Source organism: Chanodichthys erythropterus, chromosome 9 (assembly GCF_024489055.1).
Source record: "Chanodichthys erythropterus isolate Z2021 chromosome 9, ASM2448905v1, whole genome shotgun sequence".
NCBI lineage: Eukaryota > Metazoa > Chordata > Actinopteri > Cypriniformes > Xenocyprididae > Chanodichthys > Chanodichthys erythropterus.
Genome location: NC_090229.1, coordinates 36,471,775 through 36,499,162, shown reverse-complemented (window position 1 = coordinate 36,499,162; position 27,388 = coordinate 36,471,775). Strand labels below are relative to the sequence as shown.

The 27,388-nt window shown below is 39.3% G+C and overlaps 1 protein-coding gene across 3 annotated transcripts; it reads left to right on the top strand.

Annotated features, from left to right (window-relative positions):
- Window positions 1–496: 496 nt before the first annotated feature.
- Window positions 497–27,018, top strand: rnf122 (ring finger protein 122). 3 transcript variants are annotated; one of them, XM_067394080.1, is made up of 7 exons: window positions 497–822; window positions 14,264–14,420; window positions 19,200–19,245; window positions 19,351–19,392; window positions 19,849–19,938; window positions 20,990–21,072; window positions 25,045–27,018. In XM_067394080.1, the coding sequence occupies exons 1-7, from the start codon at window positions 798–800 to the stop codon at window positions 25,157–25,159; spliced, it is 558 nt and encodes a 185-aa protein (XP_067250181.1). In that variant the 5' UTR covers window positions 497–797; the 3' UTR covers window positions 25,160–27,018. The 3 variants fall into 3 exon arrangements, with proteins under 3 accessions (XP_067250181.1, XP_067250183.1, XP_067250182.1); XM_067394082.1 differs by lacking the exon at window positions 19,849–19,938 and having other exon boundaries at window positions 20,993–21,072; XM_067394081.1 differs by lacking the exon at window positions 19,849–19,938.
- The last annotated feature ends 370 nt before the right edge of the window (window positions 27,019–27,388 follow it).

Sequence of the window (27,388 nt, the reverse complement as noted above, 5' to 3'; positions counted from 1 at the left end):
TTATGTTGAATCAATAACATTACCATTGATTTGAGATTGAAATCTCAACAATAAGTGAGGGTGCAAGAGTGATACTAAAGCAACATCACTTTGTAACGTTAATTCAATTAAATTCAATGCAATTATCGATGACGCATCAGCACCGACTCAACATTGTTTCGGTGAGTACATGCTGTTTTTGAGCATTCAAATAAAACATTCAGAAACGTTTTCATAACTTACTGGGAACGTTAGCCAAACGTTCTTAACATAGTTTCGTTAGCTGGGATGGTATAATAGCCTACACCAAAGAAAATCTAGTTTGCGTAATTATTTAGGAGTCGTTTGTAATTACACGTGCTATTGAATTTTTATAAATGCATTTCATTTCAACGTGTCAGAATGTTCCAAAACGACTTGTTTATGTCTTCATAAGTGAGTCACAGATGACAGTGGAGATGTGTGCTGAAGAAGATTGGCTCGATTTGGTGCCCATCACTCCCAATAGGGAGGGACTTTAATTCGCTCTTGTTTAGGTCTCAATGGATGCCAACATCAGCCACGACACGCGATCAGATGAACAACGAAGCACGCTTTCTGATGCGCGAGACCTAAACGCGAGCGAGCGACTCGAATGTCGTGAATGTGAATGTGTTTACTGACTCGGATCGCCATGAAGACGCGTGAAGGCTGTGTTTAGTCAGATGAATCCAGATGTGCTGAATGGCCTGACAGAGCGACAGACAGACAGAGGGCATCATCTCTCTGTTTATAAACACACATCCGTTCATATATAAAGGAATCACACGGGTGGATTGATGCACCCTTTCCAGTGGTGCAACGGTAAGATCACCTTTATCCTTCCTGGAATATTGTGGGATTTTACAGGCTACTATATTAAAAGATGGGAGAAGGTTGAGGGTAGACTGGATTTAGGCTACACAAACAATAAGATTCTGCTATATGGGTCAATGACAAAGGATGTCTGAGATGATGAGGAGGAGGAGGAGAAATCTTTTACAAGATATTTCAAACGCACCTGCCAGGTCTTAGAAATGTAATATTTCTATCCACATAGGTTTCATACTTTTTAAAAAAATGTTTATTCCATACATTTTCTACAAAAAAAGTTACATTTACTGAGGAGAAGTGTCAAGTGGTGTAACCATCAAATACTAAAATACTTTGTTTGTACACTAAATACACTTTATCAAACGTATTTTCAGGTATGTTTTTACAAGTATCATCTTTGAGACACATCTAATATCTAATAATAGCCTATATATGAAGATTTCTTGGGGTGGTTAGTCCATTTGACCCGAACAAAGAGTGTCTTTTCACTAAAAAGTCAAAATATAGGATTTTTTAGGACAAAATAGTTTTTAACTTTTAGTTTTCTTGTCATATTACATGGCTTCCTGCTTGTTAGTTACATCACGCTGACTTTGATTTAGTGGACAAAATTAATTGTGATTCATATATAATATTTAAAATAAATAAATTAGGCCTAAATCAATTAATAATGTAAAATAATATTAATATATTAATAAATAAATATTAAATATTAATTAATAAATTGAAAACGTTTATTGTACGGGTATTTTAAGCATTTTTTATATGCATTTGTATTTTTAATAACTTAAAGGTGCAATATGTAATATTTTTGCAGTAAATATCCAAAAACCACTAGGCCAGTGTTATATATTTTGTTCGCTTGAGTACTTACAATATTCTAAATGTTTGCAACTATTTGTAAATCGTGAGAAAATTGCAATTTTACCCAAGGCTCCGGGACGTGTGAGGAGTCGCCTGTCAGTTGCGTTATACCCGCGTTACCCTCGGTTTCTGGTTTAATTTTGTAGAAACCATGGAAACACCAAAGGCTTTAATATTTACATGTTTTAATAGACAAGAGAACAACTGTTTTGATATATTTATAGACAGAAAACAAATTATTGTTATATAGCTCAACACGTTTAGTCTTATTGTTTAAATCTAGTTTTCTTGATTTTTTTTTGCAAGTACCATGCTTTACCATGCCTCAGAGAAAAACACTATTTTGTGAAGTAGCTAACATAGCATAATCAGATGCAGCTTTATTTTTAGTAACAGTAATACAGCATTTTCTCCATCATACGATACATTTTAAAATTAATTCCATGTCATTTATCAACACAATCATCCAGCATTTAATATGATATTGTAAAATCGATCTATCTTACTGCAGTGTGTAACAGTGTCTCACAGCAGCCGCCGAGCGAACGCACAGAGTAACGTTATAACATCATTTTCGACACACTCAAATGTATCTAATATGATAAACAGAGCTGCGTTTCCTCATACTCATGACCGGAAAAGCGGCAGTGGCGCCGGCGACTGTGTCATAATAAAAGTCCCGCTGCTCGTGAGGCGTGTGTTGATCAATCGCTCCAGCTCCTCGTTCAGCTCCACAACACTCGCTCCTGCTCTGCTTCATGCTACTGTAAGATTTCGACATGATTAGTTCACTTTCAAATGAAAATTAGCCCAAGCTTTACTCACCCTCAATCCATCCTATAGGTGTATAGGACTTTCTTCTTTCTGATGAACACAATCTGAGTTCTATAAATAAATATCCTGACACTTTATAGCTAGATATTTACTTCATAACTTGTTAAATATAGATATTTTTTTTACACAAACACATGGCTTCACTTCAGAAGGCCTTTATTAACCCCCGGAGCTGTGTGGAGTATGTTTCTGATGGATGGATGTGGATGGAGACACTTTCTTCAGCTCATCCTGGTGACCCCTGTTCACTGCCATTATAAAGCTCGGATGCGTCAGGATATTTATTAATATTTCTCCGATTGTGTTCATCAGGAAGAAGAAAGCCATATACACCTATAGGTAGGGCTGGGTACCGAACTCGATACTTTTTAGGTACCGATCGAACTGCCTCGATACTACCGAGTATCGAAAAGTGTCTTGTCATTCGGTACCAAATTTCGGTACTTCAGAATGGAGCCGAGTAGAGGGGCGGAGAAATGCTTTCGCTGTCTCGTTGAGGAGCAAGTAACGTTGCGCTACATTATTATTTATATCTAAATATATAAAACTATACGCGCGAGAGAGACCCTATGTGCGAGAGGGCGAGTGAATCAACGGTTTCGTTTTCAGTTTATCTCCGAATGGACGGGTGAGAAACGGCTGTTTATGTGAGCAGCCGGTTCACTACAGATAATACTGTTAACAGAAAACAAAAGTGTCGCACTGCCTGCAGAAACAGCGGAACGCGCAATGTTTTTTAGACTAGTTATGGACAGGTACAACACACAGCAGCTTTACATCAGCGTTCGTCCCTCAAGTCTATGGAAACACGCGACCGGTTCGTGACAGACTCGTTCGCCTGCACGAGCACAGGCTCTGCCTCTGGCTCCAGAACGCGAACAATTCTGCTGAAAAAGGGGTATCAGCGTCCTCCTGATACTGCGGATAATCTGCGGGTCGGGCCAAGTAATAAAAAAATAACATTCAAATTAATTGCGGGTGGATGAGAGATGAATCATTAATGTGTTGATTTTAATAAAGACAACAGAACTCTTATTTCAACGAACTTGCGTCACTCTTACTTCCGCTTTGATCTTGTTAATAATAATTAATTTTTTGAAGAAGAACAATTGCTGAGTGATTTAAAAAGAGCCTCACATACTGAATTTTTGCATTGAAAACTAAACTTTATTAAAACTATTTGCACTGATTTATTGTGTTGGGTAAATTTAGTTAATTTGTGCTTTTTTATTCCCCGCAGTGGCTCAGGAGATGAGTCTTTGAGTCTGAAAAAAGTAAACAAAATTAAAATATAAAACCAAATTTTTTTTTTTGAGGTTATGTAATCTTGTTTAAACAGATTTTATAAAATTGGTATCGAAAAAGGTATCGTTTAGGTATCGGTATCGAAGTCAAGGTATCGGTATCGTCTCGGTATCGAAAATTTTTGAACGATACCCAGCCCTACCTATAGGATGACTTTAGGGTGAGTAAAGCTTGGGCTAATTTTCATTTGAAAGTGAACTAATCCTTTAAGGAACAATCAGGCTGATAGAATAGATATTTGAAAAGATTATTGATATTTTTCCAATACAGGGGGTGTGGCATTCGTTCTTTTAGATATAATACAGATCTACTTCTCATTCTGCCTAGATTCTTGAGATTCATTGAGGGCTGCTGAAAATATTTCAATTACACCCTTGTTTCATATTTATAGGTCATTCCATATTTGTCTTGAAAGCGCTTCACAGATGAGAGCACTGTAATCTTGTGGGGTTGTTAATATTTCATGTAAAACTCAATGAAAAAGCTTTGAAAGAGCTGAAATGCCCTTTTTCATTTTCAGTCTGCTTTTTTGTTAAAGTCCCCCTGTGGTGAAAATCAAGTTTTTAATGTTGTTTATGTGTCTATGTAGTGATATTATTGTGCTTTAAGACCAACCATGTGCAAATTCATAAGTCTGAGTATTTTCTCCTTAAAACTGCAGTGAACCAAAAACATTTTTTTTTTTTTTTCCTACGTCACAAACACATTGTGGGGGCGGGGCTTTTCTTCACCGATTTTCTATGATGTTCAAATTCACATGTAGCATTTACAGTTGACCGAGTGGATCAGGTATTCTGAGCTTGTGTGATTGAGTGGGGGGCGGGGACTAATTTACATATTCATGAACCCATGTATACTAAATGAAGCAAGGGTGTAATTACATTAAAGCTAATTTAACTCTTTCCCCATCAGCATTTTTTTTTAAAGTTGCCAGCCACCACTAGCGTTTTTAATAATTTTCATTAAAATTTCATGACGCCCAAAATATTTTGTTGTATGAATATCTGAACATGCAATATATCCAAAGAAAGAACAGACCCTCTGCTTTAAAACAACAACAACTAAAAAACATTTTATTCTAGCTTTGTGCATTCTTTTTTTATTAACACTTGGTGGGTAAGTTTCATAAAAAAGCAACATTTTGAGCAAAAAGCTGAGAAAATCGCATTTTTGTCAAATACTACGTCTGGATCGGATTCAGTGTGATGATCAAAACACATATGCAGTAGATTGAGTCCAATAACAGCCCTAATGCTCACACAGTCCTGTAGCTCATTCTGGGTCGACATTTCATTCAGTTTTGATTCATGTTAATGATCGCATTGTTACATATGATGTTGCTTGTTTCTGCATCTTCTTTGCCTGTGTTTTGATCCAGTGATTCTGTATAACAGTGAAAACACAGAAAGCCGGAAAATTCTGTCAATGGTGGGGAAAGAGTTAAATGACCCTATTTTAATGATCTAAGCACATGGTATAAAGCGCATGGCACAGGTGCACTTAGGGCGTGTCCGAATCCACTTTTGCTCGTTTAACAATGGGAAAAATGGTCGGGTTGTACCTATTCTCTTAATGAGTAATGGGTGTGTTTTGGGCGTAACGTGCAATAAACCAATCAGAGTCTCATCTCCCATTCCCTTTAAAAGCCTGTTGCACTCGCGCAATGGCGGATTTGCTATTTACATGGTGGAATTTGCAAGCTGAAAAACTGAACGCTTCTCTAGCGAGGAAACAAATCTGCTCGTGCGCGAGGTTAAAATGTGTGAGCAGATCATCTACGGGAAAAGCCAAATTCCACTAAAGCATTTTTTGTCATGATCACCAGTGTGAGTGCCCTTTCAGCCACTAGAGGGCACTCCATCCTGGACTCTGTTCACCCATTTCATGGACTACATTTCCATACACACTCCCTGGACTTATCACTATTCATCATTGCACTCAGCTGTTTTGTGTTTGTTCATTAGAGTCTGTCTATTTAATCTCAGTTGTTTCTGTCCTCAGTGGTGGTTTGTTGTATTGTTACGAGCACTTTTTGTTACCTCTGGCTTTCTGTTTTTTGTGGACTGTTTCATGGATTTTGACCCTTGCCTGTTCTCTGGATTTTGACCTTGGATTACCCTTTAATAAATGCTGCAACTGGATCCTACCATCTTGTTCTTGTGTGCACCGTGACAGAACAAACCACCACAATGCAAGGATCCAGCAGCGAGGGAGTCTGGTCCCCGGCCAAGGCACAGGGTGCTTGGGGCAGTCCCCAGGATTTGGCGGCGCTGCGGCAGAAGGGTATGAGGATACGGCCATTTATCCAGAGGTTCTGGTCACGGGCAGAGAAGTTTAGCCTCCCTGATGCGGTCCTCAAGGAGACTTGCAACGGCTGTCTGAACGACCCTCTACCGCAGTGGGAGATGGAGCTGGTGGGGAGGTTGAATTTTTGGAACTTTGCCAATTACCTATACCTACGTAAGAATAAGCCAATTCGGAGACCTCCTGTTCCCGCTCCAGCCCGTGTGTCTGCTCCAGAACTCTCTCCACCCTGTGTGTCCACTCCAAGATCCGCTCCAGCCAGTGAGTCTGCTCCAGCCAGTGAGTCCACTCCAGAGTCCGCTCCAGCCAGTGAGTCCGCTCCAGCCAGTGAGTCCGCTCCAGCCAGTGAGCCCGCTCCAGCCAGTGAGTCCACTCCAGAGCCCACTCCAGAGCCCGCTCCAGCCAGTGAGTCCACTCCAGAGCCCGCTCCAGCCAGTGAGTCCACTCCAGAGCCCGCTCCAGCCAGTGTGTCCACTCCAAGGTCCGCTCCAGCCAGTGAGTCCGCTCCAGCCAGTGAGTCTGCTCCAGAGCCCGCTCCAGCCTGTGAATTCGCTCCAGAGTCTACAGAGGAGGTGGGCACAGGTTCAGTGCCTCACTCACGTAAAAGGAGGAAGAGGAGGAGGAAGGCTTCAGTCATCCTTCAAGGCCTGGGGGCCTTCCCGGAGTCCGCTCCAGCCTGTGAGCCCGCTCCAGGCAGTAAGTCCATTCCAGAGCCCACTCCAGTCAGGGAGTCCACTCCATCCAGTGAGTCCACTCCAGAGTTCGCTCTAGCCAGTGAGTCCACTCCAGTCCCGCATGCTCTCCCTGTTAGTCCTATGATGGCCAAGAGGACTGTCTTCACTTTTTATGTTCTGGCGGTCTTGCGTGCCTGGAGGATGCACTCAGAACAGCCCGAGCCCGCTCCAGCCAGCGAGTCCACTCCAGAGCCCGCTCCAGCCAGTGAGTCCGCTCCAGCCAGTGAGTCCGCTCCAGCCAGTGAGTCCGCTCCAGCCAGTGAGTCCGCTCCAGAGCCCGCTCCAGTCAGTGAGTCCGCTCCAGCCAGTGAGTCCGCTCCAGCCAGTGAGTCCGCTCCAGAGCCCGCTCCAGTCAGTGAGTCCGCTCCAGCCAGTGAGTCCGCTCCAGAGCCCGCTCCAGTCAGTGAGTCCGCTCCAGCCAGTGAGTCCGCTCCAGCCAGTGAGTCCGCTCCAGAGCCCACTCCAGTCAGTGAGTCCGCTCCAGCCAGTGAGTCCGCTCCAGAGCCCGCTCCAGCCAGTGAGTCCGCTCCAGCCAGTGAGTCCACTCCAGAGCCCGCTCCAGCCAGTGAGTCCGCTCCAGAGCCCGCTCCAGTCAGTGAGTCCGCTCCAGAGCCCGCTCCAGTCAGTGAGTCCGCTCCAGAGCCCGCTCCAGTCAGTGAGTCCGCTCCAGAGCCCGCTCCAGTCAGTGAGTCCGCTCCAGAGCCCGCTCCAGTCAGTGAGTCCGCTCCAGAGCCCGCTCCAGTCAGTGAGTCCACTCCAGCCAGTGAGTCCACTCCAGAGCCCGCTCCAGCCAGTGAGTCCGCTCCAGCCAGTGAGTCCACTCCAGAGCCTGCTCCAGTCAGTGAGTCCGCTCCAGCCAGTGAGTCCGCTCCAGCCAGTGAGTCCGCTCCAGCCAGTGAGTCCGCTCCAGCCAGTGAGTCCGCTCCAGCCAGTGAGTCCACTCCAGCCCCGCATGCTTTCCCTGTCAGTCCTGCGATGGACTCAGGGCAACCCGAGCCCGCTGCCTTCCCAGAGCAGCCCGAGCCCACGGCCGTCCCAGAGCAGCCCCAGCCCCCTGATACGGCCATGGAGGCCACCACCGAGCTGCCCGCTCGCCCTGATACGGCCACGGAGGTCGTCACCGAGCTGCCCGCTCTCCCTGATATGGCCATGAAGCACCCTTGGCCTACTGCCCTGTCGCCGTCCAAGCCTTCTGCCCTGCCGCCACCGCCCAGATCTTCTGTCCTGCCGCCATCATCCAAGCCTTCTGCCCTGCCGCCGCCGCCCAGGCTTTCTGCCCTGCCGCCACTGCCCGGGCCGTCTGAACCGTTGGAACCAGCCTGGTCAGTTCCTCCGGCACCACCCTGGCAATCAGCCAGGATTCCAGACCCGCTGGAACCAGCCTGGTCAGTTCCTCCGGCGCCACCCTGGCAATCAGCCAGGATTCCAGACCCTCTGGAACCAGCCTGGTCAGTTCCTCCAGCGCCACCCTGGCACTCAGCCAGGACTCCAGACCCGCTGGAACCAGCCTGGTCAGTTCCTCCAGCGCCACCCTGGCACTCAGCCAGGACTCCAGAACAACTGGAACCAGCCTGGTCAGTTCCTCCAGCACCGCCCTGGCTATCAGTTGGGCACCCTGGATCTGGCCCACCATCCCTCCCCCTGATCCTCCTCCTGTCCACCTCCCTCCTGAGTTTTTTGTGTGTTTGTGTTTTGTCTGGTGGAGCGTCTGGTAGCCGCTCCTTTGAGGGGGGGTAATGTCATGATCACCAGTGTGAGTGCCCTTTCAGCCACTAGAGGGCACTCCAACCTGGACTCTGTTCACCCATTTCATGGACTACATTTCCATACACACTCCCTGGACTTATCACTATTCATCATTGCACTCAGCTGTTTTGTGTTTGTTCATTAGAGTCTGTCTATTTAATCTCAGTTGTTTCTGTCCTCAGTGGTGGTTTGTTGTATTGTTACGAGCACTTTTTGTTACCTCTGGCTTTCTGTTTTTTGTGGACTGTTTCATGGATTTTGACCCTTGCCTGTTCTCTGGATTTTGACCTTGGATTACCCTTTAATAAATGCTGCAACTGGATCCTACCATCTTGTTCTTGTGTGCACCGTGACATTTTTATTTTTATGCACAAAAAAAATAATCTTTTAAATTGTAATCCTTTTATTTTTAATATTTGTCATGTTTGTGTGCTGCTGCACGTCCCTGTGTGTGTAACAAGCAGAGTGTACGCACGTTGTGCACCCGCCTAAAGGTGCGTATTTTGACTTTAGGTTTCAGTTGGTCAATGGAGCAGTCGTTTTCAGTTGCGTCAAAATAGCAACACGCCAACAATGCACCTGAACACACCTCGTTTTCAGACCAGCACGCCCATGGGCGCACAAATGGGCGTAAATGCATTTGCTATTTAAACAACGCAGAACATGAAAATGATAACCGTCCGGCTGAAACTAGTAAAAAACACTTGTCGTGTCTGGCGCCGCATTGCACCAAGTGGCATGAAGAAATAATCGATTTATGGATATAGATGCATTGAAAAATGCTGCTTTCTGATATCAGACGGGAAGCAGCCATCTTTCACACTGCACACCGTCATCTTGGAAACGCACCGGTGCGCCTTGCAATAAAAGTCAGCAGGTTTGAAAAGAGTGTGTGTTTAAGGATCTGGTTTGCCAACACAAAAAAGCACAGTTTAAATCCCAAGAAGGGGTGACTCAGCCCTGAGCTGCTGAGAGACTCCCTCACCCTGCGGCCGCTCCTGTGCGACGGCTTTCTCTAGTGTTTTTTTACTGAAACAAATGGGCCTGTTAAATGGCAAGCAACTAGTGACCTAGTTTTGCTTGTGCATTTTTACACTTATGTTTGTCTCTTCCACACACCCCCTCATCTTACCTCCTGTTTTTTTATTTATTTATTTATATTTTTTGTTGTTGTATGTGTGCTTTCTTGTATTGAATGTATACTTGTGTACTTCAAATCTATATTAAAAAAAACACCTACTATTATAATATTAATGTAATAAACACTTAAAGAGAGTACACTTTCATCATGTTTCTTAACACACTTAAATTCACTTTTAAAAAGTGCACTTTGTAACAATGTTATGTTCTCTGTAATAAAAAAAAGTTTTACCTTAAAGTTTTTAAATCTTTCAAATCTTTAAATCTTTTGCCCTGCTTTAAAGTACACTTATTTTGATGTGTTGACTAACGTACTAAAGCACAAGCAAAGTACTTTTGTGTAATTTAAATGTACTAAATTGCAACAAATGCATACAAATTTGCATTGAAACATTGAAATTTGTTGCAATTAAGTACATTTAAATACAAGTATATTTTAGTTTACCATAAATGCTTGTCAGTAGGGTGGGTTGAACTCTTAAATCATTTATTATAAAAATAATTCTTATCAAATCATTTAAAAAAAAGCTAAATATTGGAAAAAATGTTTAACATAAACTGTGTGAGACCAAGAAACATAATATGTTTACACAAGCAAGATATATAAAGAAAAGAGCACATTGATAATCAATTACTAGACAGTTGACTGGGAATCGTCTGCCAGCATTTTGTTCACATTTAACAGAAGAACTGGAACTGAGAAAAAGCCTCCTTTTTAAATCAGTTGTCAATAATACATTTAAAAGACTTGATTCAAGTTCTTGAGGACATTATCGGTTGATTTGGCAGCAGGGAGTGAGAATGAAGTGGAGAGACTGAGACTACGGCACTGCTTTGATATCGATTTCCTCCCTGCCTGACTCTACTTGAGGGAGACGTGTCTCACTTTCGGCAGAAATGATGTTAAATGACAGTGTTATTGATTTCCATTGGTCCAAACAACTTGTGAAGAGATGGCAGAAATGAAAGAGCTGCTGTTTATTTGTTTCATTTGAACAAGAATACCAAGTGCCATTATTTATTTAAAGGGACAGTTCACTCAAAAATGAAAATTCTGTCATTAATTATTCACTCTCATGTCTCTCCAAACCTGCAAGACCTGCAACCTTGCATTCCGAAGATGAACAGAAGTCTTTAAATGAAGATATTTTAATGAAATCTTTCTGTTCCTCCATTGACAGCTATGCAACTGACACTTTGATGCTTCAAAACGTTCATAAAGAGATGGCAAATCTAATCCATCTGAATTGAGCAGACTTGATCGCTTTATATGATGAACAGATTGAATTTAGGCTTTTATTAAGCGCAGTTCCTTTTCACGGTGGGTGGTTCAAGGGGTCACTGGATTCTGCAAGCTCATAGTCTCTTTCACAACGCTGGAACAAGATCTAATGATGCACAGACTGTTAGCGGTCAGTTAACCTCTTACGGACTATCTAGACATATGACTCATTGAAAGACATTAAGGTTTACTGTTTTTGGCCAGTGAAGGGTGGAATCAAGTCTTATTAAACACTTTAAAGGGGACCTATTATGCCCCCTTTTACAAGATGTAAATTAAGTCTCTGATGTCCCCAGAGTGTGTATGTAAAGTTTTAGCTCAATAATTTTTTAGATCATTTTCAGATAATTTTTATGGTATGTTAAAATTGCCACTTTTTTGGGTTGAGCAAAAATGTGCCATTTCAGTGTGGGCCCTTTAAATGCAAATGAGCTGCTGCTCCTGGCCTAAGAGGGCGGAGCTTCAAGAGCTGATTCTCCGGTGTCAGGAGTCAGTCAGGACGCACTATAATCTCAGAAACTGCAAATATATGCTGCATGGTTTAGTTTAATTACAGTTATAATTTATATTGTCTTCTTGTTTTTATCCACTATATTAGTACAAGCCTGTTTACCAGACCCCATCCGAATGATCTCCAAAACTTTACAGAAGTGTTTTAGGATGTTTATTGTACTTCACACAAAATATAAAGCGTCTGTTTTCACTCTAGAAAATCACTGTAAGAGCTTAATAAAACACAGTGCATGTGTGCATTAAAATATTATCCATAAACTCTCTCTCTCTCCCTTGCATTATCATCAACATACACAGCGAAGTACACAGAAATACTCGTTACAACTAACAGTAAACAAATATATACAGACCTTATGCCTTTTCGGGTGGTGTTTAATAAACTGGTAAACTTTATATCTGTAAATCAACTCCGATGAACTGTAATAAAGTGCTCTCACCTTCATTACTGCCGTATCCAGTATCACTCTGGAGGCTGTAATCTGGATCACGAACAGTTACTGATCTATCCTTGAGTAACAACTTTTTAGCACAACCTCTGTTTTGTGTTGTCCATTTGTATTGACATTCGTTCACAAAGCAGTCAGGTGTGAAATGAGTCGAGCAGACATAAATTAATTTCAGTAGAGCTGAAGGAGCATTTTCTTCGAAAACAACATGAATCCACCTCGTCTTCAGCGGCTCAGATTTCAGGAGTAAATGGAGAGAGCTCTGTGGATTAATCCATCCAGCTACAGAACACCTAAAACACTTGAGAGGCGTTCTCATCAGTGCAGCGATGGCCGACTGTGAACTTTTTGTAAACTCACTGTGAACTCGCTCAGGGCCGTTCTAAGTTCAGTGTCTGTCAACATTGGTGGGCGGGGCCTGTGGCTAATTTGACATCACACTGCCAGGGATCTGGAAACGGCTTGTTCTGAGACACTGCTTATGATTTATGGGGATTAGGGGGTTGGATTTTTATCATTATAGGGTGGTTGTGTACACACACTGCAAACACACATTTATAGCCAAACACCATGCAAAAGTGAATTTTGCATAATAGGTACCCTGTAAGATTAGTCATTGAATGGGTCATGAACTGCATTGTTTTATTGTTTTCTAATGTTTACTGGGGTGCACTTATAATATTAGTATGCTTTTTACATCAAAGATTGTCATAATTTAGAAATTAAAGGCAGTTTACCCTGATTTTAGCCCTCTGTTTTAAGGGGCGTGTCTGCTGTGAGACTTCAGTGTAAACACCCACTGCTATGATTGGCTGACATCTTTGCATATGAAATAGCTAAGTATTAAGGTGCGTTCACGCTGCCTTGAAATTCCTGAAGTTACGAGATTCTAGCTTGAAAAAAGCCTTCAGGTCCTTGTAGAGCTCGTAATTACAGCTTGTAAGCTGGGAGTTTTCTGAAAGCTCCCACATGGCGCTGTACCACCTGACCGCTGTAGATTCATAGGCATTGATAGTGGTGTCATGGAAATGCATAATTCCGTGAATAGCTCTGAATATAACATCACGTGTTGTCATCTCAAAATTTCTGTAAATATGAGGTGGCGTGAACGCAGCATTACTCTTTTGAAAACTTTTAGCACATTTTTACTATTACAGCTGTCAAGGTTAACTAATCGTGAAAAGCATTACATTTAGATCTGTGGTATTATATTTAGACTGTGGCATGAAAGGTTGCAGATACATGTAGCCGATCACAGACATGTTGTTGAGTGCATGAAAGCAGTGATCTCGTCATTGCAACTCAATTTCTGCACACTTAAGAATGCTTTCATCATAACTAACAGTGCAAACTCGATGTAACTAAGAGATTTGTTGAATAAAACGGGAGTTTTGGCGCGAGTCCAGAACTCAGTCACTGATAACCTTGCGCTGTTTGATTGACAGCTCCAGAGATTGTAAAGGGAGCGTTCTTTGGTCGCTTTCTATATATAATTGAATCACTGTTTAAATAACAGGTTATTTTCATCCTACTAAGAGAAACAATGTGAAGTTGTCCGTTTAGTCACTGGTTTGATTTACTGACACATAGACAAAGAACATGTGACTGTACATGAATCATTACATATCAGATCAGGCATTAGAATGAACACCGCTACTGACATGTTGTTGCATTACTGTCGAGTCCATATCGTAAAAGTCAGTTTGAAAAGCCTGTACTGAAATCGAATTGATTTACCAAAGAATCCACAGTGAAACACCGAATACAAATAAATAAAGCTCAACTGAGACATTCACATTGCTGAAAATAAATAACCATATTCCTGCATTAGGATCCTTTGTTAATATTAGTCCAGCGAGTGATCCTGTGCTCTTCTCTCTCCCTCATCTCTAATGCCAGTGGGCAGAGCCAAAGTTACAATGGTGAAGGAGGTGTTGATTTTCATTTTCTCCTAACCTCTCTATTACATACACATTCCAGGACAAGTTGTTCGCTGGGATTGGTAACATTAAAAGCTGTTTTTGGACTAACAAGGAAGTTTTCAGTTCTGAAACTTACAGGATATTCTTATAGTACGATGACCTCTTATACATCAAAAGCTCAAGGAAAATTTGATTTCTCAGTTCATGACCCCTTTAAACCTGTAGTCAGACGAGGAGAGGGCTATATTTGTGTTCTGTTTGAATGATATGTTTTGAATGATGTTATACTGATCAGATTTCACCTGACTGTGCGCTCTGAATCAACCATACTTGCGTGTACAGGGTGCTTCTGCGGTTTGGGACTGATCTACTCCAATAAGACCTGCACTATGCCATCCGTCACCTTCCAGGACCTGCCTCTCAATATCTATATGGTTATCTTCGGCACAGGCATCTTTGTCTTCGTACTCAGCCTCATATTCTGCTGCTATTTTATAAGGTAAATCTGATCTCATGCACACACATAAACATACAGGTGTACAGGCATATATATATCTTATGAGATCATTGATAGAACAATAGTGTTGTCAGGAAGGTGGTGAAAGTCAACAGGAAATTGCTGTACTCACAGCACACATGCAGGCGTCAGTCGGGCGGCTCATGTCACCGACACATTTGATTGGTGTTAATAATGGAACGATTGTATTACAGGTCAATGCAACCGCTTCAAATATCTGAATCGAAATATGCCTGTTTCAACATGTCAACACTTTTTACAAGTCTGTCCTGTTTTGTTTCTTTTCTTTACTGTCCAGTTATATGTTATGGTATTGTAGTCCGTTCCTTTCCTTTCCTTTCCTTTCCTTTCCTTTCCTTTCCTTTCCTTTCCTTTCCTTTCCTTTCCTTTCCTTTCTTATGTTATCTTTTTTTTATCGTTCCTTTCTCTTTGGTTTCTTTTTTCTTTCCTTATCTGTCCTATCTTATCCTGTTCATTTCTTTTTTGTTAGCTTATATCTACCCTGTGCTATCTTTCTAGTTCCTTTCCTTTCCTTTCCTTTCCTTTCCTTTCCTTTCCTTTCCTTTCCTTTCCTTTCCTTTCCTTTCCTTTCCTTTCCTGTTATCCCTTTTATCCTTTTTCTTACTTTCCTTTTGCTTTCCTTATCTATCCTATCTTAGCTTATCCATTTCATTTTTGTTTACTTATATCTATCCTGTGCTATCCTTTTAGTTTATTTTATTTTTTCTTTCCCCATCTATCCTATACTTTTCTTTTCTTTTTCTGCCCTGTCCTGTAATATCCCATTCTATGTTCCTTTCCTTTCCTTTCCTTTCCTTTCCTTTCCTTTCCTTTCCTTTCCTTTCCTTTCCTTTCCTTTCCTTTCCTTTCCTTTCCTTTCGTATTATCCTTTTTGTTCCTTACCTTTCCTGTTATCATTTTTGTTCCTTTCCTTTCCTTTCCATTTTGTTCTGTTCCTTTCTCTTAGGTTTCCTATTTCTTTCTTTCTTTCTTTATCTATACTATCTTATTGTATTCATTTCATTTTGTTTCCTTATATCTATCCTGTGCTATCCTTTTAGTTTATTTTTCTTTTCTCATCTGTCCTGTCCTGTCCTATCCTATTCTATGTTTCTTTCCTTTCCTTTCCTTTCCTTTCCTTTCCTTTCCTTTCCTTTCCTTTCCTTTCCTTTTTGTTCCTTTCCTTTTTCTTTGGTTTCCTCTTTCCTTATCTATCCTATCTTATCCTATTCTTATCCTATCCTATTTCATTTTTGTTTCCTTTTGTTTTCCTCTTCTGTTTATCTATCCTGTGCTAACCTTTGTTTATTTTCGTTTTTTCTTTCCACATCTATCATATCCTTTCCTTTCCTATGTTATCCTTCTTTTCCTTTCCTTTCTCATGAGATAGATAGAAAAGAAAAAAGAAACCAATCTTATCCTATTCATTTCTTTTTTCCTTATATCTATCCCGTGCTATCCTTTTAGTTTGTTTTCCTTTTTCTTTCCTTATCTATCCTATCCTTTTCTGTCTATGATCTATTTCTTTTGTTGTAAACAACTGTAAAATGAAGTGTATATATGGCAAAGCACAGATAGAAGACTTCTATCATTTGTTATTATTTTAAATGATTTCTCTGTTGAATATTGGACAACATGTAAATCATGTCAAATGCAAATGAAAGCACTTAATAAGGATTGCAGACGCTGAAGAGCTTGTGTCGTGAGCAGCACACAGCGTCCGATTCTGCTGCCGTGCAAATCAGTGATTCACCAGTGAAACTGAACTCAGGTTTAATCCTGGCTCTGAAAATGACTCATGCCATGATTCATGTTGCTTTGTCCATGTTACACTGTAACCTGAATAAGTAGGGCTAACTCAAAAAATTTAACTCAAAAAGTTTGATGTTCCCAATTTTAAGTAAGCAGAACTATCAAGTTTTGAGTTTGTTGTACTCATGCATGTTGATTGCTCCTAACTTGAAGTACTGAGTTAGCTAATTCATACATTTTGATACAATTAACAAAATATTTATTTAATGAGTTATTTACTTCACTGCAAACCCTAATAACTTGTCAGAACTCAAAAAAAGTTGAATGAGATTTTTTTAAAGGTGCCCTAGAATTAAAAATTGAATTGACCTCGGCATAGTTGAATAACAAGAGTTCAGTACATGGAAATGACATGTGAGTCTCAAACTCCATTGTTTCCTCCTTCTTATGTAAATCTCATTTGTTTAAAAGACCTCTGAAGAACAGGCGAATCTCAACATAACACTGACTGTTACGTAACAGTCGGGATCATTAATATGTACGCCCCCAATATTAGCATATGCCAGCCCATGATTGAGGCATTAGACAAGGGCAGCCAGTATTAACGTCTGCATCTGTGCACAGCTGAATCATCAGACTAGGTAAACAAGCAAGAGCAACAGCGAAAAATGGCAGATGGAGCGATAATAACTGACATGATCCATGATATCATGATATTTTTAGTGATATTTTTGTATATGAAATTGTCTTTCTCAATGTTTTGTTAGCATGTTGCTAATGTACTGTTAAATGTGGTTAAAATTACCATTGTTTCTTACTGTATTCACGGAGACAAGACGTTATTTTCATTTTTTAAACACTTGAAATCTGTATAATTCATAAACACAACTTCATTCTTTATAAATCTCTCCAACAGTGTAGCATTAGCCGTTAGCCACGGAGCACCATCAAACTCATTCAGAATCAAAAGTAAACATCCAAATAAATACCATACTTACGCGATTAGACATGCTGCATGACGAACACTTTGTAAAGATCCATTTTGAGGGTTATATTAGCTGTGTGAACTTTGTTTAAGCTGTTTAAGGCAGTTGCAAGCTCGGGGGCGGGGAGTGCGAGAATTTAAAGGGGCCGCATCCTGAATCGGCGCATATTTAATGATGCCCCAAAATAGGCAGTAAAAAAAATTAATAAAAAAAATCTGGGGTATTTTGAGCTGAAACTTCACAGACACATTCAGAGGACAACTTACTGTAGACTTATATTACATCTTTTAAAAAGACATTCTACTGCACCTTTAAGAAACTCAAAGTTTAAGTTTTTTTGTGTGTGTGTGTGTTCATACATTTTTATTGTTCTTAACTTGAAATATCTGAGTACACTAATTCGTACATTTAACTTACAGTTATCAGTTTATCTCAATGTAAATATTTTGCTAGCAATAACAAACTAGCTCAGAAAATGCTAATTTGCTAACATGTTAACAATAGCATGGTATAGCACTTACTGAATGAGTACAGCAACTTAAAACATGTAACTTACCTGCTCTTAGGGTAGCCATACATCCGGATTTTGGCCGGAGAGTCCGGATTTTAAGCCCCCTGTCCGGTGTCCTGCGCAGCCTCAAGCCGGACACTCATTTGTCCTCGTTTTTGGAGTTGCGCTGAATCAGCCTAAAAAAACCAAAGAATCTTTATTAGGAGCAAATGCAGTAAGATCTCTGGTCAAACAAACGATTGGCTGAAAGCGGTGTCAAATAAATATCTGATATATCATTGGTTAAAAACGTAAACAAGCCTCCACGTGCTGGCTACATCATATCATCATGTTAACATACCAAAACGTCAGACCTTGTTTAATCCGAAATGGACAAAATAGCACAAATTATATTTGTAAATTCATTCATTGTTTGTTGATGTATTTCTGTTATTTCCAGAAGTCCAGAAATGTTATGTTTTCTGGCACTGTGCACTTTGCAAGACTTTTTTGAAACAGACATCACTATGTCTTGAATAAATACAAATACTGTGAGCAAACACTTTTTGCCTCTTCTGTTACACATAGGTCTACATCAAATTGTCCGGCAATGAATAGAGTAGGCTTTTTCAGAATCACTGTATCATGATACCATCGATAAAATGGACAAAACCATATTACGAGTACATTGTAGTTGCAAATACATCATGAAATATATGAAATTATTCTTGCCTCACTAAATGCCGCAAAGTGTCCTCCTTTTTGGTGTTATGGAAATGGCCACCCTACCTGCTCTCAAACCAAGCTGCATGAGCCACTTGTCACCATGATGCTAAATCTCTTCTAAATTAGCATAACAAAACATTAATCACTATCTCGCTTACCATTAATCTTGCACAAAAAACATTATGTAACACTTAATTTTAGCATTTACTCTCCCTTTCGAGTGCCATGGGCAAAGCATCCCAGCCCAGTTTCATTTGAACTTAAGTTAGTCTAAATGAAAAGAAATGAGTTCATACAACTCAAAACAATGAAACAGTTCAGTTTACTTGAAATATGTCAGTGCTGTGAACTCAAAAGAAAAAGTTCTTTCCCTTTCATTTCATCCTGAATCCCTCTCCTAATGTGAATGTGAAGACCAGAATTCACATCAGACCATCTGATTATTCTCAATTGCTTAAAATCAATCCAATTACTCAAATATCAAATAATGTCATTTCCAAAAGAAATACTCATTTTTCAAAACTTTGCACATATAGCAAACCTGCTAACCTTAACTTCAACACTCAAATTCAGTATTGTACACCATTGCTCATGAAAAGGTTTTAAAATCACATTGCCACACAAATCAAGTACGTGAGTAAAAGAACAGATACCCTAATAAAATATTACTCCAGTGAAAGTATAAGTACTCATTTTCAATTTTATTTGTAAAAACAAAAAACAAGGCTGAAATTTTAAATTGTGTGAATTATATTTCTTGTCATTTTTCAATAATTGTATGCTTTATCTTTCCTCTGTCATTAATAGTAAATTGAGACATCAAGCCCAGAGTGAGCGCTTTGGATACAGAGAGGTAAGAGAGAGTAAGCAGAAGTGCTTTAAAGAGCTTATTCATGACATCTTTATCATGTTAGTCAAGGCTAATTGTACTAACTGTCAGCATTTGTGTCGATTGCAGGTTATATTAAAAGGAGACCCGAAGAAGCTGAATCTTCATGGGGTAAGAAACTGCCTTGCCTAGAACACCAGGATTTCCAAAGTAATTGAAAACCTGGAAATATCAGGGATTCATAGGAGCAGTCATGGAAATTAATACAATGTATTTAATAGACGTCTATAGACATTTCTATAGAAAATATATTTTTTTCTACTTATGCCAGCCAGATTTAATAACCGCTTGCACCAGCACAAACCCTCTCTCGGCTTTAAAAAGCTACTGTCAGGATTTGCTAAAGACACACAGTAAAAAATGAATGATGAAAAGGCGTGGTTTTTGCAGCTGACCTTGTGCATTTGTAGGAGTTTCCCTGTTAGATGAAAAATGTATGGGAGGACAGTATTTACTGTAAACAAATCATGCATGGTGATTTACTAAGGGTTGTGTAATCAGTTAACTGGTAGATTACATTTGTCATAATGCTGCATCTGTGTTCTTTAATTTTCACATCATCGGTAGATTCACCCACAGAACTTTCCACTCCCATCAGCGCTTTTATGGGATTGTTGTATGGGAAATCTGACCCTTAATCAACAGGAAATTGCTCTTGTGAGTGAGTGCAGTCTGTATCAAATAATTGTAAAAATCTGATAGGGACACTGACACTGCAACTATTTGCTTCATAAGTGTAATTTCATTACACCAGTTTTTTATGCTTTTGAAAGCAGTCTCTTATGCTCACCAAGGCTGTTTATTTATAGCAATTACTCTAGTCTTCAGTGTCACATGATCCATCAGAAATCATTCTAATTTGCTGCTCAGTTTAATCAATTATTATTGCTAATACATGTTTTTCAGGATTCTCTGATGAATAGAAAGTTCAAAAGAACTGCATTTATTTGAATTAGAAATGTCATGTAACTTTATAAATGCCTCCACGGTCACATGTTATGAATATATTAAAGTAGAACAGTTCTTTTAAATTGTAATAATTATTAAGGGTGTAACGAGACATTTAGCTCACAAGATGATACACGATATTGGGTTCACAAGAACATGACGAGAAGATATTTTAACACACATGTGTGTGTATGTATGTGTGTGTGTGTGTGTGTGTGTGTGTGTGTGAGTGAGACCCTGGACCACAAAACCAGTCAAAAGGGTCAATTTTTTGAAACTGAGATTTATTCATCATCTGAAAGCTGAATAAATAAGCTTTCTATTGATCCGAGATACAACTATTTGAAAATCTGGAATCTGAGGGTTCAAAAAAATCTAAATATAAAGAAAATCGCCTTTAAAGTTGTCCAAATGAAGTCATTTTTTATATATTTACAGTAGGAAATTTACAAAATATCTTCATGGAACATGATCTTTACTTAATATCCTAATGATTTTTGGCATAAAAGAAAAAATCAATCATTTTGACCCATGCAGTGTATTGTTGGATATTGCCACAAACATACCCGTGTGACTTATGACTGGTTTTGTGGTCCAGGGTCACATATATATAAATACATATATATATAAAATGAGGGAATGTCACAATATTATAAATAATAGATATATTACTTTGGAACCCCATAATTATTATTTTATTTCCATCCATTTGTTTCCACTTTTCCTCCTTGTTTGTGGCATGTGTGATGTCCCTCTGCAGCAGACGTGTGCCGTGTGCCTGGAGGACTTTAAGGTGAAAGATGAGCTGGGAGTGTTGCCGTGCCAACATGCCTTTCACAGGAGGTGAGTAATAAGCTGGCGTGAAACAGCTGGTGTTCATAAAGCAGCAGAATCCTGCTATTGTTAGCAGCACTGTGATGCTGATGGGAGATGGGCTGATCTTTAGGTACCTTATGTTTAACTATACTGGTCTGTTTCTTTTTAACATTCTCTGTTTCCCTTTGTATTCAGGGCCCTTTGTCTGTTGATGTGTATTTAGATATTGCCAGATCAGGTTCAGATAATTGTAAATCAGATAAATTCTGAAAATTAGATCACAAGGGATACGAGCAGAACAGCTGGAATAGAATCGGCGCAATGCAAGATACAGTAACTTTGATATTACCATTTGTGACATCATTTTAAAAATTGTCCAATCTACACAATAATTGTCTAACTTTTCTGTGCTAATGCTCATACTTTAAAAAAAAACGTTTTGTAATTTAATGAAATATTTGTGATTTTTATGCTCCCTGCCAATTTTCCCAAAATTTTCCCAAGTTTCCCAAAAATGTGGCCAATGATGGAGAAAGATGCATTAAAATCTAAAATGTCTAAAATGTAAGTCACCTAATATTGACTTTTTATTTAATTGAACAGTGTATAAAATCACATTTCCAAACATGCTGATATTCAGGAAAACAGCACTCTTGCTCTTGTAGCATTTCTTATAAATATTTTTTATAATACATACATTTGCCCCATATATCTTGAGTTATGGGGGTATTTTTTAATTAGTTTTGGTGGCATTTTTGCTCCAAGACCCCCTTAATTTCTGACCCTGGAGTGTGCACGGCATTACGGTGGGGGGCGGGGCTCTTTTTTAAGCATGAACCGAGGACCCTTCTGTTGCTAGGCCTATTTCAAGTAAAGCCTTGCCATTTCAGAAATACTCTGACCCAGTCTCCTTGTCAGAACTATTTGGTCAAAGCTGCTCAGATATTTATTCCTGTCCATTTCTCCTGCATCCAACACATTGATTACAAGAACTGATTGTTTGCTTACTATCTAATCTACCTAGTCCTTAATATGTGGCCTTGTTAGGACATGATCAAAGATATTCACTTCTCTTGTGACTGGACATGATGTTTTGGCTCATCAGTGTAGTACTTACTTTGCAGTATGCAATTTCTGACCAGAGATTGATTACAGCAGTCAGAAGAGAGAAAGATGTCAAATTTGCCATCACTCCACATCAGTGGTAATTTGTTTGTTTGATTTTTTGTGTAATTTTTCTGCCAAGGTAATATCCCAGCTAACCAATTTTTGTTCTACATATGTTTTCTTAACATTCAGTTTTGGTTATGATAACATTAAAATGTCAAGTTCTCTTTTTTTTAAGGTTAGTATGATGTTCCTGAAACATTCTTTCAACTTAATTTTTATTAACAACTCAACATTATAGGAATATTGATTTCTAAGATTCTAAGAACATAAAAATGTCCAGTTTCCTTAATGTTAATAGAACGTAATTTAAAGGTTTGTATGTTCCTGAAACATTCTTTCAAACATGTTTCGAACACCTGCTGTAGAATCACTGAAGCTGACGAATCATCTCACAGCTTTATATCTACCCTTATTACAGTCCAGTTTGTCTTTATTTTTTATATATGTACAAAAGTACTTATTGAGATTAACAGAGGTTTAGATGTTGATGTTTTCTGAAAAAAAGTTTCGTTCGAAGTCACCATTATGGTGGTCAGTGTTTGTTTTAGTTTTTGCAATTGCAAGTAATTAGAAAAACTAGCAAAAAACTAACAAAACAATCAAGGGTCAAGTGCCCGACTACATTGAATATTGATCTCCATAATGGTGACTTGTTCCAAATGTTTGCTCCTTTTTTTTTCAGTGTGTCATCACTAAGAGACAATTATCACATAATTATCGAATAAACTCCAACACTGTTATATTTTAACACTGCACTGTGAAAACTGAGCAGTGTTTATTAAACACAGGGGGTTTTGTGTAGCATCTAACATTAAGCCATTTTTAAGCCAGAAAGTTAGTGATCATTAATATTTAAAGGACATTCAAAGAATAATTTTCAAAGAATGATAAATTCTGCCAACATTATCAGAACATTCATCAAATACTAATGACAATATGTGGTAATTTCATGAAAATTGTTTTGAAAGTGTTTACACCGCGTTCCAAATTATTATGCAAGGGACATCATTCAGTACAATAAACATTCCAATTTTAGTTGGCAGTTGTGCGTAAAGATGCATTTTAGCCAACACCTCACCAAACCTCACAAAGAGAAACATTTACAGTGGGTGTAGAAATACATTTTCAAACAGTTTTATTGCTGTGGTGTTTTTTTGCAGCATGGGATAGTGCATAGTGCATTGTACAATAGTGCATTGTACTATGCACTATCCTCCTTTTTATACCATGGCTGAAAATGGCCAGTTATGAATTCCACATATCTTGCAAAAGTCATTTTGACACCCTGAGACCCTAAAGGGATCTTCCATTTCACTTCCCAGTATTCCAGCCCAAATCATCACCGCCAGCTCCTTGCTGACGTCACAGTCTTGTTGGAATGTGGTGGCCATTCACCAACCATCCAGAAATCCATCCATTTAGACCATCTATTGTAGTACGGCATTATTCAGTGAATAAAACTATTTAAAAATGAGTCTTCATGTATTTCTATACCCACTGTAAATGTTTCTCTTTGTGAGCTGTGGTTTGGATTGGCTGAAATTAATCTTTACGCACAACTGCCAGCCTGCATGAAGAGCTTCTTGAGACTCCAGAGACACCAGCAGCTTCAAATACCCGTTTGCTGCTCAACACTGGCTTTTTTATAGCTTCCCTTTTAATACAATTACATTTTTTGACAGCAACTTTCCTCAATAAGCCTTTATCTGACCGAGTTCTGCTGTGCTCTAAATCACTCACAAATCTTATGATAATTCGATAATCTCCATTCAGTTTCACACAATATTAGTTGTTTTCATGCCTTTTGCACAACATTGCACCATTTCATGCTTTTCATCTTCAGAAAGATCTTTCTTCCTCCCCATATTGCATGAGAACTGTGACTTGCTTAATAATGTGGAACAACCTCTAAGTAGGGTTTCCATAGACCTGGCAAATTATTTTGTCTGAGATTGACACCAGTTATCTAAAAAGACATCGATAAATAAATATTTTCTGAGAAAAACTAAAATCTGAATGTTTATTCTACTGAAATCTTACTGATATGTCACTTGCATAATAATTTGGAATGCGGTGTAATTCTAACCTTTACATAAATTTAAGAGAAAAGTTAGGAACAATAACTATGGGACAGGCTACAAAACTTTCCCATGTTCCAACATAGTCTTTTAAAGCCTGAAACGATGAAAGCAGACTGCGGGGTTGGCTCATGTCGGTAGCATCTGGGACCAAAGTTGCCCTGACACACCAAACTGACGCTCAACACCCGACGGCCAAGTAGCAAGTAGAAGAAATGCCTTTTCGTACCAGCAGGTGGCAGTAGCTGAACAGCCAATCAGAATGATCAGATGGCCCAACTGACCAACAAGCTCCGACACCGATTCAACATGTCAAATCGGCTGAAAAAAAGCTGACAAGGACCAAAAACTTAGTTGGCCGACAAACAAAAACTGCTCGATGGCCGACCGTCGGCTTGTTGTGTTCCGGGCTTAAAATAGCACACAGAACCTTATTCATTTTAAGTTAGCTGTCATTCTAAATGTTGAAAAGATGTTCCAAGAATGTTGTTCTAATAACGTTTCTCCCAACATTTTGAGAACATTTGAAAATTCTACAATTTAACTTTTGAGAGAACTTTGCCAGAACGTTATGAGATTGTTCCCTGTTAGCTGTGATAATACAAAGTATAGTTTTTTAAATTTACATTAAGCGTTTAAAAAATTCAAATATGAAAAACTAAAAAAAGGGTCCATAGGAAGTACATCAATACAGGAATGAGATCACAACACATGTGATGGTGGACTAAACGCACAACGTGTGTGTTTGCAGGTGTGTGGTGAAGTGGCTGGAGGTGCGCTGCGTCTGCCCCATGTGTAATAAACCCCTGGCGGGATCGTCGGAGCAGCACCAGAGCATAGGCACCCTGCTGGACGAGCTGGTGTAGTGCTCAGAAGCAAGACTGACAGCAGACTCTCTCTGGAGTTTTTTACAGACATAAACAGCCTGATAACTCTAATCTGACTGTGACTCTCACCTTATTCTGAGACTGAACCTCACAGATCAGCTCAGCGGGCACATTTTCTCAGTAAAACGCAAGGGAAACCATAGATGCTTGATTGAAGAAATTTTCAGGATAAGGCTTTGTATCTTTTGTGAAAAAGGCCTTTACTTTAACATTGAAGGCTAACCAAGCTGTTCAGTCAATGTCAGTTTGTATGCCAATCTAGAAGGCTAATTCTCAGAGGAATTTACTGTATAAGGGGTTTTTAGATAAACGGTTTTTGATTTATGAGTAAAATAAGGTCTGTGGTTAAGATTGTTTAATTTGAATTAGGAAACACTTGAGTGCTTTATAAACTCAAGCTGCTATACATAAGAACTACAACTACCACTAAGATGTGAGTTTACATGCAAACAACCATTGTAGTCTTTAAGTAGAAACTTTTTTAAAGCACACAATAGTTTTACAATTCTCATTTGAGGTATCAATATGTGTAATTTGTGTTGTAGAACAAACTGTGCCAAAATAAAATCCAAACACAGACCTTATTTTACTCCAAATCCACTAAAAACCCATCTGAAACTCAAACCTCTCAAACCTGCTAATTGTCTTCTGGGTTTTAGGACTGCAAAAAATTGAACGTCTTTACTGTAAATGCTCACAGGACCGGCTGAGATGGAGGAAACCGCATTTACAGCATTCCAGCAACAACAGCACAGTGCATTGGGCCCAAAGAACTTTATCACCGAGTGTATGAGTGTGTGAGTGAATTTTACATTCGTCAGTAGTAGTAGTGACAGATGTCTCGTTCATTGTAGATTATATGTGCACAAATCATCGACTGTCTTAAGAGATTTTAAGCAAACACTACCACAGAAATGGGCTGCCAGTGAAAACACAAGTGACTTTCTTTTTGTATTTCAAGTTTTTTGTGTTTGTTCACTGTAATCTGGTTGCCATTGTTATCTGCAGTGTTTTAGTCAATGTTTTCACACCAAAAAAAGAAGAAAAAAAAAGAACATTTGACAGCATTTATCTGCGAGTATGTTTCTTTCTGTTTGTGTGCTCTTGTCTTAACCTGTTAACTGTCACATGTGCAGAAAAATCTCTGAAAAATTCATGAATGCTTTGGAATACAGACCTAAAGCAGATTGTTGCAGAAGTGAAAAGAAGTGTAAGTTTAAAGGGTTCACCCAAAAATGAAAATAATGTCATTTATTACTCACCCTCATGCCGTTCCACACCTTCCAAGAGTTAATCTTTAAAGAGTTTCGTTAATCTTCTTGTTAATCTTCTATCCAAAGTTTATTGATGCTGATCTGTAGGCCTAACTATTGTAACAATCCTGTCCTGAAGAACAGTCAGTTTAATTTTTCTCGGAGGCTCTGGATCGCTGTCAGATATGCCGTCAGATGCTGAGTCGACCCAGGACGCGCGTCACTGATCTCACCACCATCAGACTCTCCGTCACTCATGGCATTTAGGCTTCTGCCTCTTCGGCATCCATAAATCGACAGCTTTTACTCATTGTGACTTTATTTATGAAACCGATGATTAATCAATGTTTAAACATAAGGGCGCGAAAATACAGGCATTATATAGCGGGTAAATTTGACCTACGCGGCGCTTATATGCCCCGTTTTATGGTCTGGTAAAATTTTTAACACCAAGGGATTGTAAATTACACAATTTTAGTAAAAGTCAATAAGTGTTGCTTGAATGTTTTATTGAAACCTATATGTACATTTGAAAAACAGCCACGGGTAAAATTTACCCCGAAAATAAGTCGTTAATGAAGTCATTAAACCCCTAGTGAGCACAGTGGTTCATATTAATATAAAGTGACTAGAATATTTTTGGTGCGCCAAAAAAACAAAACAAAAGAACGACTTGTATAGTGATGGCCGATCTCAAAACACTGCTTCAGGAAGCTTCGAGCTGAATCAGCGGTTCAGAGTGCGGAAGTCACGTGATTTCAGCAGTTTTCGCGTTTGACGTGCGATCCGAATCATGATTTGATACGCTGATTCATAAAGCTCCGAAGCTTGAAGCAGTGTTTTGAAATCGGCCATCACTAAATAAGTCGTTATTTTCTCGTCACTTTATAATATTAATATTGAACCACTGTACTCACCTGAAATGATTTAAATATGTTTTTAGTAGCCTACATTA